The sequence below is a fragment of the Rhea pennata genome, chromosome 1, assembly GCF_028389875.1.
Source record: "Rhea pennata isolate bPtePen1 chromosome 1, bPtePen1.pri, whole genome shotgun sequence".
Lineage (NCBI taxonomy): Eukaryota > Metazoa > Chordata > Aves > Rheiformes > Rheidae > Rhea > Rhea pennata.
In genome coordinates, this window is record NC_084663.1 from 4,036,375 (window position 1) to 4,053,547 (window position 17,173).

Sequence of the window (17,173 nt, forward strand, 5' to 3'; positions counted from 1 at the left end):
ACACGATTCCAGGAATTCCAGCTGGCTCTTGTTTTGTAGGTGCTTATTTAGGTCTTTAAAACCTGAAATGACATAAATCAGCATTTCTTAGCCCACTATCTACTGCTTCACTAAATTCTTACCAGAAAATTTTGTAATACTTTGAGCAGTACAAGAACTTTGCCTTCCTTGCAAGGCATTCATAACCAGGCCAGCATGTGCGAGTATTCTGCATCATCTTTAGTTTATTGAGAATTGAATGATGCAATGAATTACCAAGAAAGCCATGTAAGTACAAAAAAGCTACATTCCTGATGAGACAGCAGACCAGTAAGTCCATCATAAGCTACAGCCAAAGTGATGGGGTTTTTTTAATCAGAATATAAATGCTACATATCGACTATCCAGGACACACTACTACAAGGTATAAGAGTAATACTTAGTTTTGCAAGCAATACCCCTTTGTAACTAAGAATTTTACGATAGTTTGAAACTCTGTATAATCTGAAGACTGGCATACACCAGCTCTGTCGCTGTAATGGTTTTGCAGCCTTCAGAACACCATGCATAATGCGTTTCTGCAACTACTCTGTCCTCTACGAGACCACCTTCAAGATCTGAAAGGGATCTGCGCATTGAAACATCTGCTGTTAAGAATAATTGAAGCTTGGCTGGGTTTCTGCAGTTTTTCAGGCTGGAAGCAAGAACTATAGGTTCTAACTGATAGAACTGAGAAGCTAGAGATCCACAGCTGTTTTAAAATAAGGATGATTTTTTTCTTTAGCAAAAAGTTAAGACAAACAAGAGTTAACAAGACAAGAGCTGTTTAGGTACACAAGGTAGCACAAGCAAACAAAAGGTTACTTTTCAGGTAGTATTTTTAAAAAAAGTCAAGACAGTCTTCAATGGGGTCTTTTTGATTTCAGGCTTCCTATGTGAAAGTCACTGGAAAAGTGAGTCAGATCCATCTGACTAGAGCTACAGCTTTTTTTTTTTTTTTTTTTTTTAATTGTAATACCTAAAAACAGTTGAGAATACTTTTTACGGGGTTTAACTACATGTACCTGCCTTCTTTGCCCCCTGCTTTTGTAGACATTTACACTCTTTAGGAAGCTGGCTCAGAAATGCATTTGCAGAATCCAAGTTTCTATTGCAGGCTCCTGAGACAGCTGCTTTCTCCCTATATGCTTTTGTGATATCAGGCATCTAGTACAACTGAGCATCTGCACAACTGGTGTTATTGAGAAGTAGGAAGGGGCAGATTCAGTATATGAAATTTCTAGTGCATAAACATCACAGTATTTGAATCAAAAAAACTTGCAAGTTACTCCAAGCATCTTCCAAACTACATGAACTGTAGGAAAGAGTCAGTATTTGAAACAAGTTCAGTTCATACACTTAGAACAGGAAAAACTGGAACTTTACATATATATGCTTACATATTTCAGCAATACACTCAAAAACTGGTCATAAGTATCATAAACGCTTACAAAAGCGCAAAAGGCTTGTGTAGTAACATGAGGTTGGAAACTTTGGGTAAATTCATCCATTTCAACAAATGCAAATCAATGTATGCAGACACTACGGAAAATTTAATCAGAAATACACTAGCAGATGAAAATCACCCTGGCTCTCACTAGCACAATCTTTCTACATTTGTCAGCTTTTATTTTCAGTATCCTAGAAAAATGCTTGTCAGCAGCCAACTGTCGCCTTACCACACAGTTTTCTAGACCATTCTGAACTGACTGAGCATTAGACTCTTGTTGACCTATGCTTTCCTTCACTTGTGAGAAGTAATTTCTCCTCTTACCAGTTCACCCATGAGCAGACCTTCACTTGTACCTATGACAGCTTAATTTAGGCATCTTTGCTGAGAAACATTTTAAAGGTTTTAGGGAAAACACCTAACCCTATAACCTGTTTACACAGTCTCCACATCTTTCATGGAGCTCAACTTGTAAGACAGGACTTCCACTAAAAAGCCATAATGTGCTGAGTCAACATACCATATTCATGAATGTGCTCAGCAACAGAATCTGGAATTATACAGAGAGACCTGGACAGGCTGGAGAGCTGGGCAGAGAGGAAACTCATGAGGTTCAACAAGGGCAAGTGCAGAGTCCTGCACCTAGGGAGAAATAACCCTAGGCACCAGTACAAGCTGGGGGCTGACCTTGTGGAGAGCAGCTCCGCAGAGAAGGACCTGGGAGGGCTGGTGGATGACAAGTTGACCATGGGGCAGCAATCTGCCCCTGTGGCCAGGAAGGCCAATGGTCTCCTGGGGTGCATTGGGAAGAGTGTTGCCAGCAGGTCGAGGGAGGTGATCCTGCCCCTCTACTCAGCCCTGGGGAGGCCTCATCTCGAGTCCTGTGTCCAGTTCTGGGCTCCCCACTACTAGAGAGACATGGAGCTACTGGAGAGAGTCCAGCATAGCGCTACAAGGATGATCAGAGGGCTGGAGCACCTGCCCTATGAGGAGAGGAACAGCTGTGAGAGCTGGGCCTGTTCAGCCTGGGGAAGAGAAGACTGAGGGGAGATCTTATCAATATGTGGAAGTACCTGAAGGGAGGGTGTCAAGGGGACAGGGACAAACTCTTTTCAGTTGTCCCGTGTGACAGGACAAGAGGCAATGGGCAGAAATGGAAGCACAGGAAGTTCTGCCTGAGCGTGAGGGGGAATTTCTTCCCTGTGAGAGTGATGGAGCACTGGAGCAGGTTGCCCAGAGAGGTTCTGGAGTCTCCTTCTCTGAAGATCTTCAAGGCGTGCCTGGATGCAACCCTGTCTAACATGCCCTAGGTGACCCTGCTGAGCAGGGGAGTTGGACTAGATGATCTCCAGAGGTCCCTTCCAACCTTACCCATTCTGTGATTCTACCAGTTTGCACCATACAGAAATCAAACTTTTTGATCTGCCATACTATGCATCAGCCTAAAATTCATTTAAAGTAGAGGTGACCCATGTGTCTACTTGCACTATTAAGGCTAGCAAGAAACTTGGCATATACTTAAATCAAGTTCTATGTCTTGAAACCTAGAAATGCACATTTACCACATTGCCCTGCTACCCATCTTCAACCTGCTTCTGAACAAGTCCATTTTTTTATACAGATTTCCCAGTTTCCTGGTTGTAGATGTTGTATCCTTTTTCCTTACTGTTTGTGTCTTGTATATTAAGACAGTAAAACAGTTTGAAGGGAGATCCTCTCTAAAAACTACTGAGAGAAGTTACAAAAATACCAGTGACAACGCACGCCAACTATCATACTTCTCACTTATCAAATCTCCAGAGCTATCAACCACCTTCGTAATTTTAAGCCTATTTAAAAGGCCACATAACTATTAATTTATACCAAGCAAAGTCTTTCCTGCAGTTACCTACTCACTAAACTGTCCTCCTACACCAATTTTCACTAAATTAGCCTTTCGAAGAGAACGTTACTGCTTGGAAATAGAAATAGTTGAGAAACTTAATGTGTATGTTTGGAGTTCTATCAACTGACAGTGGTATAAGACTAAAATGCCTAAAGAGTGACAATGTTTGTTTTCTCAAAACAAACCCTCAAATCCCAAATCCTCAAAATGTCTCCAAGGTTGATTAGCAGTTGTAGATTAGTAGACGACAGCACTTGTCAGAACAATCCCCTTGGTTCAGGGAATAAACTCATAAAGGCTCTTAAAATTCACGTGTTCCAGCCCTGCCTCATGCCAACTGATTATTTGTAGAGTTGTTGCATACTCAAATAAACATTTTGTAGAGGAGACAGCCAGAAGGGCAGCAGCTGTGGGTCCAGTGGATAGGTCATGGGCTACCCTATGTTGCATTTCCCTTGGAGGGACATGGGTTCAGAGCAGGAGGAGTTGACAGGAACTGTAGGAGCCATTCTGGTTCCACATGCCCAAGAGATGGTGGGGAAGTCAGCTCCATCTGGCCAGCAGCAGCAGCTGATTCCGTCCTGGACGTTCAGCCCAATAGGAAGTACTAGAGGCCCACCTTCCCCGCTCGCCACCCTCCCAACTAAGAATAGTAGTGATCAGCTACCCCAGCAATGCTGCTCTAGCTCACTAAGAGATTTCAAAAACGCAAAATGCAGCAGCAATACAGTTTACTAAAAAGGTCACAAACTTTTCCTAAAACAGTGCCAAGGGGAAGATGACAATAAACTGGCATTGCACCTTTATTCCACATTAGTGTACATTACCGTTTAGATGACACAGAATAACATACAACATTTACTACATTTTCCTCTTGTCCAAGTTTTGTTATTCAGTGACTAATCAGTATCATTGACTAATTAGAACAAAGCAGTTAGAAGTAGAATAAGTACAATATAAAGCAAAAAACAAGTCCCAGTAGAATCTATTTCAAATGTTAACAAAAATTCCACACCAGACATTTCCTTTTAGCAAATTGTTTGTGAACTTTTGATGCTCTTATTAGAGAAACTATTAAGGGTCTTTGTTTTTGAATTTAATTCTTCATTTGAGATTGACCTTTTCATTTCTAAATCAGGTTTTATCCAGAAAAAGCATTACTGGTTTACCAGCACAGCAGCAGCCATTTCACTGCACTTCAGTAAATTACAATATTCTGGACTATGCCTCAGCACCAACAATCAGTTTAAATGAGCTACGCTGTTGGCCTTCTTCTGAATGCCATTCCAGACTATATCAGTGCATAACGTCATTCCAGAACTCATACCCAAAACCCCACGCATTTCTTCGCACTCTTCTCCCTTAAGAATCCTTCTCTTCAAAATTCCCAGTACGCTCAACCTAAATTCCCGTATCTATCTTTTTCTCCAAGACTCTTCCAATCTTCCACTTTCATTTCCTGTCCTTCCACTGCACCCTGTTATTTTTTTTCTTTCCAAAGTCCCCTTATAACTACTTTATTGTATCAACTCACAACTCTTCTACTGTCTCCTCCACAGCTGCCCATTGTGTATTCCTGCCTTCTTCAATCCCAGCACTACCCAGCTAGAGGCAGGCACGAGGAACTTCAAGAGAAAATATACACTGTTTCTGGCACTGCTGATTCCTTGTGCCCCAGTCAGGCCTCCCAAGCTCTACAGAAGCTCAACTGGGTAAGAGAGCATCCCCGGCAGAAAAGGAAATTAATCCCTTGAAGACAAATCCAAACTACCCATGCTCATTTGTGCAGGAAGAAGACAGAGCAACCCCTTTTGGCAGAACATTCCTATTACTCTGTATCCTGAACTGGACACACATACATGCTAAACAGCTACAAGGCAGAAAAAATGATAGAAGAAACATAGTTTAAAAAGAAGAAAATCATTCTTTGTCCAACATGCTTTTCTATTTTCCCTATTTCCTTGAAGGAAGGCCGTAACAGAGGACAGTCTGGCCACTGACCATATGAGTTGATAAAGCAGATGAATCCCAAATTTCCCTTTGTTATGTCACACAGCCTCCTTAAGATACAGACACATATCTATTGGGTAAGTGGCGAGAATGTTTAAGTTAAATCCACAATTCAAGATCTAAACAGAAGGAATACAAGGATTGTACTACAAGGATGGGAAGCTCGACCCTGAAAGCCTAAATCCTGCTTCGGCATCGTATCACTGGAACATACGAGTAGCCATGAGTAGTACACAGCAGTGACAAAAAAGAGCTAAGAGTCAAATCAAACAAAAATATTTACAAAAATATGAAATGTAAGGACAATTTTATTTTTATACAGCACTTAAAATATTGCAATAGTCTTTCCAGTTTTGTTGCTCCCCATTTTGTAAAGGATGTTGAAAAAAGTGCCACACATGGAGATTTGAAGGGTAAGGGAAGTGCCTTACTGTGAGATTTTCAGCTTAGACTATTTGTTCTACTTGATTACAATTTCTAAACACCTTTGCCAGGAAAAGAAATAACAGTACTGAAGTGTTATTTAATCTGGCACAGAAACTCATAAAGTGAATGAGGGGCAAGGGACTGGAAAAATTCAAATGGGAACCAAGATGTCTATGGCTCTTATAAATAGTTGAGGAGATAAACTGAATTTGTCTACCAAAAGCAGTGGTGGAACGCACTGTAAGCATTTGAAAAGTCTATTAGAACTCGAATGTCCGAAGTTTGCGGCTCTTACAGCATACTATACATCAATACAGGAACTTCAAAAGCATGGCATTTTTCTGTGCAACAATTTGCATACTAGCAATATGGATGCTCATAGAACTTGCCTCTTTCTCGGTATCTCTGGATATACAGGTCCACTGGTTTTCCTTCACACTGTATGCCCAAAAGTCAGCCAGATCCTGAGTTCCATCCCAGCCACCAAACAAATAAACAGTCTCTATTAAAAAAGAAAAAAGAAAAAGAACATACATCAGTTTCATTATTAAGAGAGAGTATTCCTTTAAACAGTCTAATACCTAGAAAAATCCTGCGACAAATAGATCACAGGTCTTAAAGACTGCCAGAAGAGAAATAGAAATGGACTCCTCTTTGCAGCTCCACTCTGAAGGCAATACTAGTCACAGGAATGGAAAGAAAGATAGTTTGGTTTAGCAATGGAAGTTTTCATGATAGATATACAGCCAATTCTGAAAGAGTCATTCTCTATTTCTACAGATACACACAAGACAATACATACATGTGTAATTACGATTTAAGGAAGACAAATTAACAATATTTTAGTATTTTGGATATTATACATTATTAGTTTTTATTGAAACCTTAGCTTGTACCTTGTTTGGTGCAGAATTTATAGATTAGAAAGACTTCTGAGAAGAGAATTGTTTAGACCATCACTTATAAAGGAAGATATATTTCAGCTACAAAATCTGAGGAAAATTTTTAAGAGGATAGAGTAATCTATCCAAGGCCACAGAAGTAAATAAGTGAAAGAGTAACAGATTTAAGTCAGTATTCCAGGCCCATCTTTAAAGCATTCTACCTTAAACCCACAGCCTCTCCAACCACTGACAACAGAAGCAAGGTCGGTCACACTGATAGAAGTGGACAAAGACTCTGAACTCAGGAAGATCATAAGGAAGGAGAAGTCTTTCTGACACAGAGGTGTCTAAGCCCTTTCCATTCTAGAAACGTAACTGTCTCAAATGCTAAAAATACTTTGTTTATGGATTACATCAAAACGCAACACAACGTCAAGTCCAAGAAGAGCAAGCCACTGAAGACTTCCAGAGTTTTGAAGAACTCCTTTAAAATCCACAAGCCAGTTCTATTACAACTGCAGTGGCAATTTTTCAAGCCAATACCAATTAAAGAGCAGACTTAGAAATGTGATTAGAAAATGGAAATAGTCCCTGACCCTTACCTACCATCAGGATAGTGGGCATCACCATGGAAAGGTTACCCTGGTTCATTAACTTTAATTACCCTTCCTCCTGGACTCAGGGCGCCCAGTGTTCCCTGCAAAGAGCAGGTCCCTTTGTGCACATAAATTCTCACAGCTCACAAAACCCGCATTACCACAACAGCTTCATTGATAGCTGAGGAAAATAAAAGATTTGGCACTGGCTAAGTATCCTATTGGGTTCTTGCCAAAATGTCATGCCTGTCTGTAAAGGCTTTGTCTGAGATGAAATTTAATAGCAAACCTGAATGAATCTCATAAGAACTCAGATTTAAAAAGTTACCTAAATCAAGCTGAGAGAATTAAACCGCATGCAAGAGCTCAAAAAGAGGCAGAATCATATAGGTAGTGTAACGCATCCCAAGAGTCTCAGGAGAACAATGACAACACAAGCGTACATGAACAGTGTGCCAAATTTATCTTTAATGTTGGGTAGAGAGCTGTAGTCTAGGTGAAAGATAAGACTCCATCATTATCCAGACCTAGAAAGACTAACACTTTCTCAATCTTTCATCATTTATCTAAAAATATGTATATAGCTCTGTAACAAAAGCTCTTTTAAAAAAATACAGACTCAAACTTTTCTCAATATATAAATGCATCAGTTGCCAATAAGGTCAAGAAAACACCTTCTTCATAGTTCTTCTGAAGTTTGCAATTGTTCTCCCATAGTTTACGTAAAATTATAACTCAGTTTCCCAACGCTTTCACATCTTCTGCTCTATTTTCAATCTAGCTTTTTTGGAAAAGGGCCATTTTTTCACCCTGCAAGCAAAGTTTCAAGCACGACAGGCTCTGAGGTCCAGGCCTCTGGCAGTCTTGGACATTGCCGCAACACCTAAACAACTTATCAGTAAACAAGATGCTCTAAGAAGGCAGCAGACAGAGGGAATGGACTCTTCAGGCAGCAGGAGCGGGAAGCTTAACGGGACATAGTAGCCTCACATCAAAATTATTTCAGGGAACTTAAAACACAGGTAAGGCATCCCTCCCCAACAGAGGGAGGGATTTTTCCTTTGTATCTGAGCAGTATGTAACACAGTAATATTCATATTGCTTTACTAAAGCAACCCCCTTTCTGCTTTAGGGACAGACTGGAAGAATTTTTAATCTACCTGCAGGGCAACAAGAAAAACATGAAAGCAGTGCATCTTCCCCAAGCTTTCAGCAGCTACATTTCGGAAATCAAATTTCTCCCTCAGCATCTTATCTTCAACTCCACTACATTTATTTTTCAATAAGAATTCAATATTTTGAATATGTTCTATGCATATTTCTAAATTGCTTGCTCAGTAAAAAATGTTTCTGTAATGTCTAAAGTCTTTTCTTCCCTTACTGTCCAAAAGGCTAAAAGATGCCAGAATGCTCCTCAAAGTACTGGAGAGCATACACAGAAGAGAAAAATATTTCTTGTCAATCCCCAACACCCTAAACTGAGATATGCTCTCAAAACTGTGTTCTCTTCCTCCTGTTAACGCTATCCTCTCTGCATGGTGAAGTTCTTGGTGATATTCCAGCACAGTGACTCTTCCTCATCATCAGGATGTAGCACAGTAAGCTCGTAACTCGAGGCTGACAAACGATGTTTGATCTCCCAGAGCATCCCTGTGGAAGTTACCTTCCAACATAACACTGGCAAAACGGATACACTCTAACAATTCAGTCAAGCAGTAATTTCACGTCTCTGCTAGAACAATTCTGCACAGAATACAAAATAATTTAGGATCCAGAAGACCTCTGGAAGTCATCTGCTCCGAAAGCCCTCCCAACCAACCTATCACAGTACCAGATTGCTCAGAAACATACCCTGTTAGGCTCAGAATATCTCCAAGGATAGAGAATTCAGATTCTTCTGGACCCTTGTTCCAATAATTGACTACCTTCATTACCATTTCTTCTTCTTCATATCTAACCAGAATTTCCTTTGCTGCAATTTATGCTCATTGCCCCTCATCTTTTCTCTGTGCTCCTCCAGAATTAGTCTGGCTCCACCTTCTCCTTATCTCTCACTAGTTAGTTGTGGAAAACAGTTAGAACTCCTCTTGGCCTTTCGTAAGGAACCCAGCTCCCTGAATGTTTCCTCATGTAACATATGCTCCAGCTCTCTACCATCTCAGTGGCCCTCCTCTGAGGCTCACATTAGTTTATCATCATCTTTATTGCACAGAAGAGTCGAAACTGGACACAATACTCCAGATGTGGTCTCAAGTACCAAAGAGGGAAATCACTTCCCTTAATCCGCTGGTTGTACTTTACCTAACATAGTCCAGCATGAGGTAGGCCATCACCACGAAGACAGGCTGCTGGCTCACGTTCAGCTGTCTACTGCCTACAAACCTGTTCTACAACCAGTCTCCGGCCTACGTTGTTGTACATATTAATTACTTCCCAGGTTCGGGGCTCTGCATTTGTCTTGGCTGAGCTTCACACAGCTTCTGTCAGTTCACTCCTTCAGTCTCTCAGGGTCCTTGTGACTCACAGCCCTGTCTCCCAGTTTATCAACCATTCCCTCTAATTTGGTATCATCCACAAACTTGCTGGAGGTACATTTGAGAGATGATTCAGACTCCCAAATAACTTCAGGACAAAAAATAAAAAGAACTCTTGCAGATAAAAGGGAACCCCCAACTCTTTAGAAGTCACACAAGGAAACCAGGCACTCTTTGCATGACAATCTACAGCTGCAGACTGTTCAGCCTCTTCCACAGCCTGAATCACACAGGAACAGGTCCAGATCTCCTCTCTCCCAACAAGTTCCCAAGCACTATGCAACAGCTCTGCTTCCTCTTGTACTCTTCCTCTTGAACAGGTTCTGTACTCTTCAAAGAAGAGACAGGCAGCTTCAAAAGGTCCTACCTACTAGTAGTCAGGGGGTCTCACTTCACAAGGAAAATGTTCAGATTCAGCACCACTCCATCAGCCTAATGCAGCCTCTCTAAGAAGCAGAAAATCTAGGTGTAAAAGATATAACAAGTCTTCTACAAAAGGACAGCACCTTCTGCAGTAACTTAATTTTTTAAGGTATCTCCAAGCTGAAGTTTGCATTTTGTGAAGAGCACTCAGAGCATAACTATAACGTCAGACCTCAAATTTGCTTGAGGCATCACACCACTCAGTTTCCGAATCACAATTCGGCACAGATGGTGGCTAAATGCAAAGTTGTTCAGACTGGGACTGTTCTGGGTAGGCACATAACACAGATACAAAGTCTTCCTCTCAAACGCAAAGGCACCATCAAGTTGAATAACCTCCAGGATTCAGCAGCTGTTTGCATTTTGGAGGCCTAAAAGCCATCTGTGTTTTGTTTCAGAGATCTCTTCATCTTGTACACAAAAGTCCTATCTTTGAATAAAGTATCTTACAGACAGAAACGTTTTCCTCAGGCAAAACAGCATCTTTCCTTGTGTCTAAGCCGCTTTCTGTCACTTCATCTTTTATATCCTTCCATCTTTCTTCTGAGCCAAACACACCATCTCCCACTTCTCTCAACTTTCAGACTTTGTTGTCACCTATCTAACACAATGAATTAAGTAGAATGCCTTGCCAGAGGAGGATATACAGAATAACACACCTCCAAAATTAGTTTCACTTCAGTCAATGAACAGAGGTAACACATTTTGATACAGACCATTTCACTAATATTTTCTGAAGGAAAATATTCCACTTGCCGTAGCTCAGAAATGCAGACAAAAGCCATAATGGTTGCTCAGCCATTACTTCTAACAGATTCATCATGAAATTTCAGATTTTATTTAAATGAAATAAAGATGGATCTTCCAACAACTAGAAGATATCACAAAAGACTTAAAATAGGGTAACTCCTGTGCAGTTTGTTTTCTTTGCAATTCTTTAAAAAAAAGAAAACAAATTTGCTACCATTATGCTACCAAAATAAATTAAATAGCTTTCTGGGCTAGTCTTTCACATAAAATTTTACCATTCTGTAAGAGCAATCACTGATTCCACCATGCCTATGGAATAACAACTCTTGAAGACACAGTAGGCATATTCTTCTGAAATACAGAGGTTAATCCTTAAAACTTGAATTTGGCAGTCTAATTATCCATTCCCACCTTCTTCTAGAAAACTGTTAAGTGTTCCAAAACATGTCATATCTGAATTACAGAAAGGCCTAAGACGATATAATCAAAGTTATATCTGTTAAGGTACCAGTGCTAGCTGCCTACATCTTCTTTCAAAACTGCACTAAGGCAATCATTCTACCTGAGCTCAACAGACCTGGGAACATAGTATTAAATACAAATCCATATTTCACCGCTTGGATATTTCACCAGGACCTAAGTAGTATAGTTTTTCAAAACCGGTATTTAGAGCACTTAATGTCCTCATATAGTTTTTGAGTTGTTTTCACTTTTGGCAGTTTGAGGTTTGTTTTTTTTTTTTTTTTTTTTTTTTGTTGCGTTTGTGGGGAGGTTTGTCTGTTTTTAATTCAAGTTTTTTTGTGACAATTACCCAAATACTTCTCTTCCCTCCTCCTAAAAGATGGCAGGAGACATTCTTGCTTCCCATACACAAAGCTACATAAGATATGCTCACCTTGCAGGAAAACAGGGGAATAATCCACATATTAGATTTTCATTTAGAGTCTAGAGCTTTAAAGTACACAAGAGTTATCCCGATTTGATACCAAGCAAGTCTCTTAATATTTCCACAAACACAGAACAATTCCCTAAATTCTGCAACTCCACGGTCATTCCAGTTGGAGCATTATTTTGACTAAAAACAGGAAGATTGAGAATTAGTAATTCACAAATTTTTCATTTGGAAAAATCTCAGACTACATTCCCAGTTTAGTATCCCCAAATGCTTGTATTTTCACTTCAATACACATAAGTATTCCAAAGTTCATAAAGAACACTTAGAATCTAGGGTCAACTGCAGCAACTATTAAGAGCATGACTATGATCAAATGGAAACAAGCTACAACACAAGTCACTATTTGCCAAAGATGCCATATTTGTTCTTCCAGTTCCTCTAAACTTACCATCGTTAGAAGATAAGACATGCTAAGAGGCAGCTTGAACCAAGTTAAACTATGCTGTATCTGAAGCTTAGAGAATAAACAGAGCCAGTGACTCAGCTCACTCTCAGTAATTTGATAGCTAGTTTGACTACTCACAAACACAACCTCTCTTCTGACACTAAACAAATGCATCCAACAAGGCTTAGTACTATTACAGAATTAAGTAGAAACGAACTTATTTTTTTAACTAGGAATAACTGGTTAATATTTACTAGAAGTTAAATCAAAAAGCTAAACTGCTTTATAATTACATCTTCAGCAGGTCTAGACATCAAATATTATAATCTGCATCCAACATCTACTCTATGAGATATGAAATTTCTCTGTATCTCCAATTTTGGAGTTTTTTTTTTCTTCTCTGGAAGATTAAAGATTCATTTTTTGAGAAGGACTTCACCTTTTCAATAAGGGATGCAAAATGAACTTGTTCAGCTTCCAAAGACTTCTGAGAAAACAAGAAGCATGTGAGTAAAGAGGGGAGGCTGCCTTTGAGGAAAAGTGTATGCTGCTGCTCCTTTTTTCCATTAACACCAGATTTGTGCAAGGTTAGCCAGGGAGATGAGCTCCAATTTGTAAAACGCATCCTCACATAACCAGCCAAATTCTTACTCTCATTAAATGATACCTATACTCAAAAAGAAAATTCTAGTAGTCAGCAACAGCAAGTTTTAAGAACACAAAGAGTTTAAGGAATTGCCCTGGCTGGTTCATAAGCCAAATTAAATAGCAAACAAACCTCAAAAATACTTTGCCTTTTAGAGGCGTCAGTGGGCCTGGAAGCAAGACTACCTGCAACTTTCCGAACACTCTACAGCAAAACCTTCCTTCAGGTTATCCTGTCACCAGTGGATAAACTCTGCTGATGGGACAGAAGAAAATCCAGCTCTCAGAATACGATTCTACATCTGTAGGTGCACTCCAGTCTGCTTTGCGCGAGGAAAAGACAGTGCTTCTACTGCCTTGTTGAAAGCAGTGAACTTAAGTGAAAACTTCAGTCAGAGATAGTCAAGCTTACTAGGACTTAAGAAAACCAACAGGAATGGAAATGAAGACTCACACCACCATGAATATAATCTCAAGTCCAAAGGAATCTCATGTCAAAGTTGAGAAGCTGCTTCTCTCTCCAGGATACCTGGGAAACAACCAGTCTTTCTACTTATTCTCTGAGGCCACTAGGGTGCGTTTTGCAGCTTCTTTTGTATACAAACAGCAGTAATTCTACAACAGCATTTTATCCTAACAAAACTCAAAAATTCTTCTACTAAAAAAAACCCAAAGTTTACTTTCACATACAACATAACTTCAGGGCTTTCTCCAGAATAACTTCACTCTGGGCGAAGGCCAAAGACTAACTTCTACCGCTGCATTTTTGCTTGTTCACTATGACTTAGCAAATCACCCTTAAACGTACCGTCCTGTCACATGCCTCAGTCCCAGTCCATATGATCACAATAACACGGCCACCTGAATTTTTGCCAACTCCCTCAATGTCGTCCTATATTCCTTTTGGCTACACACTGCCCAGATTTTGTTTCTTCTTTCCTGCTGGAAATTCTATTACTCATTAAAATCGTTTGCTTAAGCAAAGATATCGGCAGGGAAACAGGACAGTCAACTCGAGTAAGGAATATGAAGGACCACAGAAATTTGACACACAAAAGCAAGACAAAGCTATAGAAAAAAAATCAGAGTATGATAATCGAAACTGACTGTTACTTAAACACCCCTTTCCTTTTCTCTGTGGGCTTTCTGGAAATGAGGCTGAACCATTCTTTTAACTGCTGTAGAAAACATTTCTGCAAAAGAGTCAAATAAATTATACTTAAATACAGCTTGTCACACAGTTATTGTGAAAGTTAGAAGCTACTCCAGCCCAAATACAAGGAATGTTTCAACACATCAGGTCCAAAGCGCAGAACACATAGCAGATAAGGGAAATAATTGTAATTTCTCTTCTCTAGTCTAAGGACCTGTCCAAAAAAAAGGGATGTAAAAATAACTTCAAAACAATTCTTAGTTTCTTAGTAGCAGAAAACTATTAGGAAAGAGGGTAGAAAAAGCAGCTGGAACATAGCTCAGATAGAGAAAGCAGAATATTTAATGCAGCTCTACTTACCTTAGAAATTAGAGTTTAGATACCGTATAAAGAATACACACACTTGCAAATTTAACTATATGTTCATTAAGGAATTTAGCAACTACAACTCACCTGTCTGAACATCTATAACCATCTGATGACCGCCTCTCATCCCTGGTCGGCTATCTTCCCCGTCACCTTTAAAGAAAGGGAGAGGGGAGAGTTTTCTATTATCTGAAATTTTTAAACCAAAGAACAATCCAACCCCATTTGTACCTAAACACTACATAGAAGCTACCAACTTAAGAGTTCGCCATCCTTTAAGACACTAACAAAACACCTCTACATAATATTCTTACTTTACCTACCCATCGTAAAACTGCACAGATTCATATTGAATTATTTTGAGATATTATGGAGAGCTAGAGAAAATGCAGTATTATACTGCTATTCTTATAAAGGAACTTAAGAGTTCCTGAAACATCCAGGTCAGCTCAAGCATCGACCATCTGCGTGATTTTTGCCTCTCTCCAATACCAGACACACAATCTTTAGCTTTCCTCTTTGTCTCTCCCCACCTTCAGAATTGCCTGAAGGCAGAGGAGCCAGAAAGCAAACTCAAACGACACAGCAGTCTACCCATAGGATAGAAGCATAGAGTTAACGGCATAGACATAGCACAGCTAAAGTCGCATCGATTATTTACTCTCGCAGATCAGGGGAATGTCAACTATCCAACTAGAACAGCTTGCCAAGCACTTTAGATTTCTTAAAGCGTTTGGGACAGGACTCATCCATGGCAAGCAACGCAAGCATTAGAAAGGCAACGCTCGTTCTGTTGGGAGAGGAGTCTGTACTCATAGGTAACACTTTCCGAGAGGTTTGGGGTATGGTACTCCACACACTTGGCAGTTTTTACCTTGAATACCAGACGTGCTATATGACTAGTTTTTTGTACTTTGTAGTCATGGCTGTTGTTATGAGATTCCTTTAAGGTAGAAAATATTAGAAATAGATTCTGCAATTTGGATTTGTTGTATGATAGACCAAGATAACGTAGTTACTTGACATTCTTAACTGTAAATGTCCAGATTTAAGCTTATTCCCTGCATTACATCTAGTCATCCAGGTAACTGCTTTTAGTTCATAGACCTGAGATTTGCTATTGGACTGATCAGCCATGCTTGAAGTTATAGCTAACGTTCTGTAAAGTGTTCTTCACTCAACTAGGGGTCAATCTGCATTTCACTATCTTTGAAGACTAATACAATTTTTTCACTGACAATACTATCTCCTAGAAAAATTCAGGGAGCTTTCTTGCATCAGTTTCTTGCAATATGTACACAATGCAGCATCATAGCACTAGCAGTACAAGGGCTGTATCTTAAGAAATAGTCTTACCTTTGGTGCTTTTGGGGATAATCTGCCCCCAGCGAGGTTTGTATTCTTGCTGACTGATGTACTGATTGAATAAGCCATCTGCAAAACAAAAGTTTTGCTCTGTAAAATGTTTATACTTCCACTATAGCAAAATCACTCTTAAATCTAACTCAATCCTGTATGCTTCTCCAGAGCCTTCATTTTAAATAAATTCTCTATACATGTCAGTCAGTTTGTTCAATTTGCTAATGAACTAAATGTGTGAGCACTAAAATAAAAAGAATACTCATTACCAGATCAATCAAGAATTACTCTGTTTGCCTGCCAGGTCATGCCAATTGTCTATAAATCCCCAGTGTGGTGTATTTAATTAAGAATGGAATCCCTCCTCCTTATTTAAGCCAAAGAATAAAGTTGCCAGTGCATGTAAAATTCAACCATTTTAGTACATGTTAAGTTAAAACTAGGTCAGACAGTATCTCTCCAGCTAAGAAGAAAAGGGAAGAAAGGCAGATTGTTCAAGTGCTACGATATGGAAGAACCAAACACTGGATAAAAAACAAAATAATAGTTTACATTCTCCTCGGAGTTAAGCAAGAAGAGAAACAGCAGAAACTTAGTGTTAGGTCACTGGCCAGATACGCTAACTGCAGCATTTCTGTAAGTAAGAAGCATCAACTCCAGTACTCTGCCCAAATTCCTTATGTGCCTCCCTACCTTCTTCTCTACACCCACCACGTTTAATCTGTTCACTGTCAAGTAGTTACTATCTAATTCTAATCAACAGATGTTATCAGTCTGTTACATAAACTTTATTTTTCTGGAAAGGAAACTCATACTCTCCTCAACGGCCCACCAGTCTGGAAGGAACTTAGCAAGTGTTTCCTCAACCTTCCACCTCACTTTTTGCAGGCATAACAAACTGTTCAGACTACTCACGTCCAGTCTCTCAATCACTGCTTCCCTGTAGCACTCACTGGCCTATATCCCCCCACTACCCTGCCGTCTCCAGCAGGGAGATTTTTACCGTGATTGTCTGTTCTGCATTTGTGCAGTACCTGAAAACAAAACTGAATTCAGACATCCACCTTACAACGCCAGTCCTGTAATAACTAAAATAGCCAGATTCAGAATTGCAATACTACGGATTTTTATTAGAACAGTACATTGCGCATACGCTGTTCAGCCACATGTAGGACATAGGTACATTCAGCAGTTCTCAATCATGTAACGCTTACGCAGTTTTGTTTTCTAGTGGAATGGCACCTGACAAACTTGCTCGGGAATCAGTTTTATGTTCTCCAGAGAAATGAAAAATGAATTTAAGTCATATTTAATACTTTTTACTTCTCCCAACC

General features: G+C 39.7%; 1 protein-coding gene across 2 annotated transcripts in view; it reads right to left on the reverse strand.

Moving 5' to 3' along the window:
- The window catches only part of MKLN1 (muskelin 1), a 98,247-nt gene that overhangs the window by 38,462 nt on the left and 42,612 nt on the right, over positions 1 to 17,173 (reverse strand). For both annotated transcript variants that reach the window (XM_062580431.1, XM_062580440.1), the window contains 3 exons: positions 15,837 to 15,914; positions 14,568 to 14,633; positions 6,179 to 6,291 (listed from right to left, as the gene is read on the reverse strand). In XM_062580431.1, the coding sequence (XP_062436415.1) occupies positions 6,179 to 6,291; positions 14,568 to 14,633; positions 15,837 to 15,914 (257 nt within the window). The remainder of the gene's footprint in view (positions 1 to 6,178; positions 6,292 to 14,567; positions 14,634 to 15,836; positions 15,915 to 17,173) is intronic.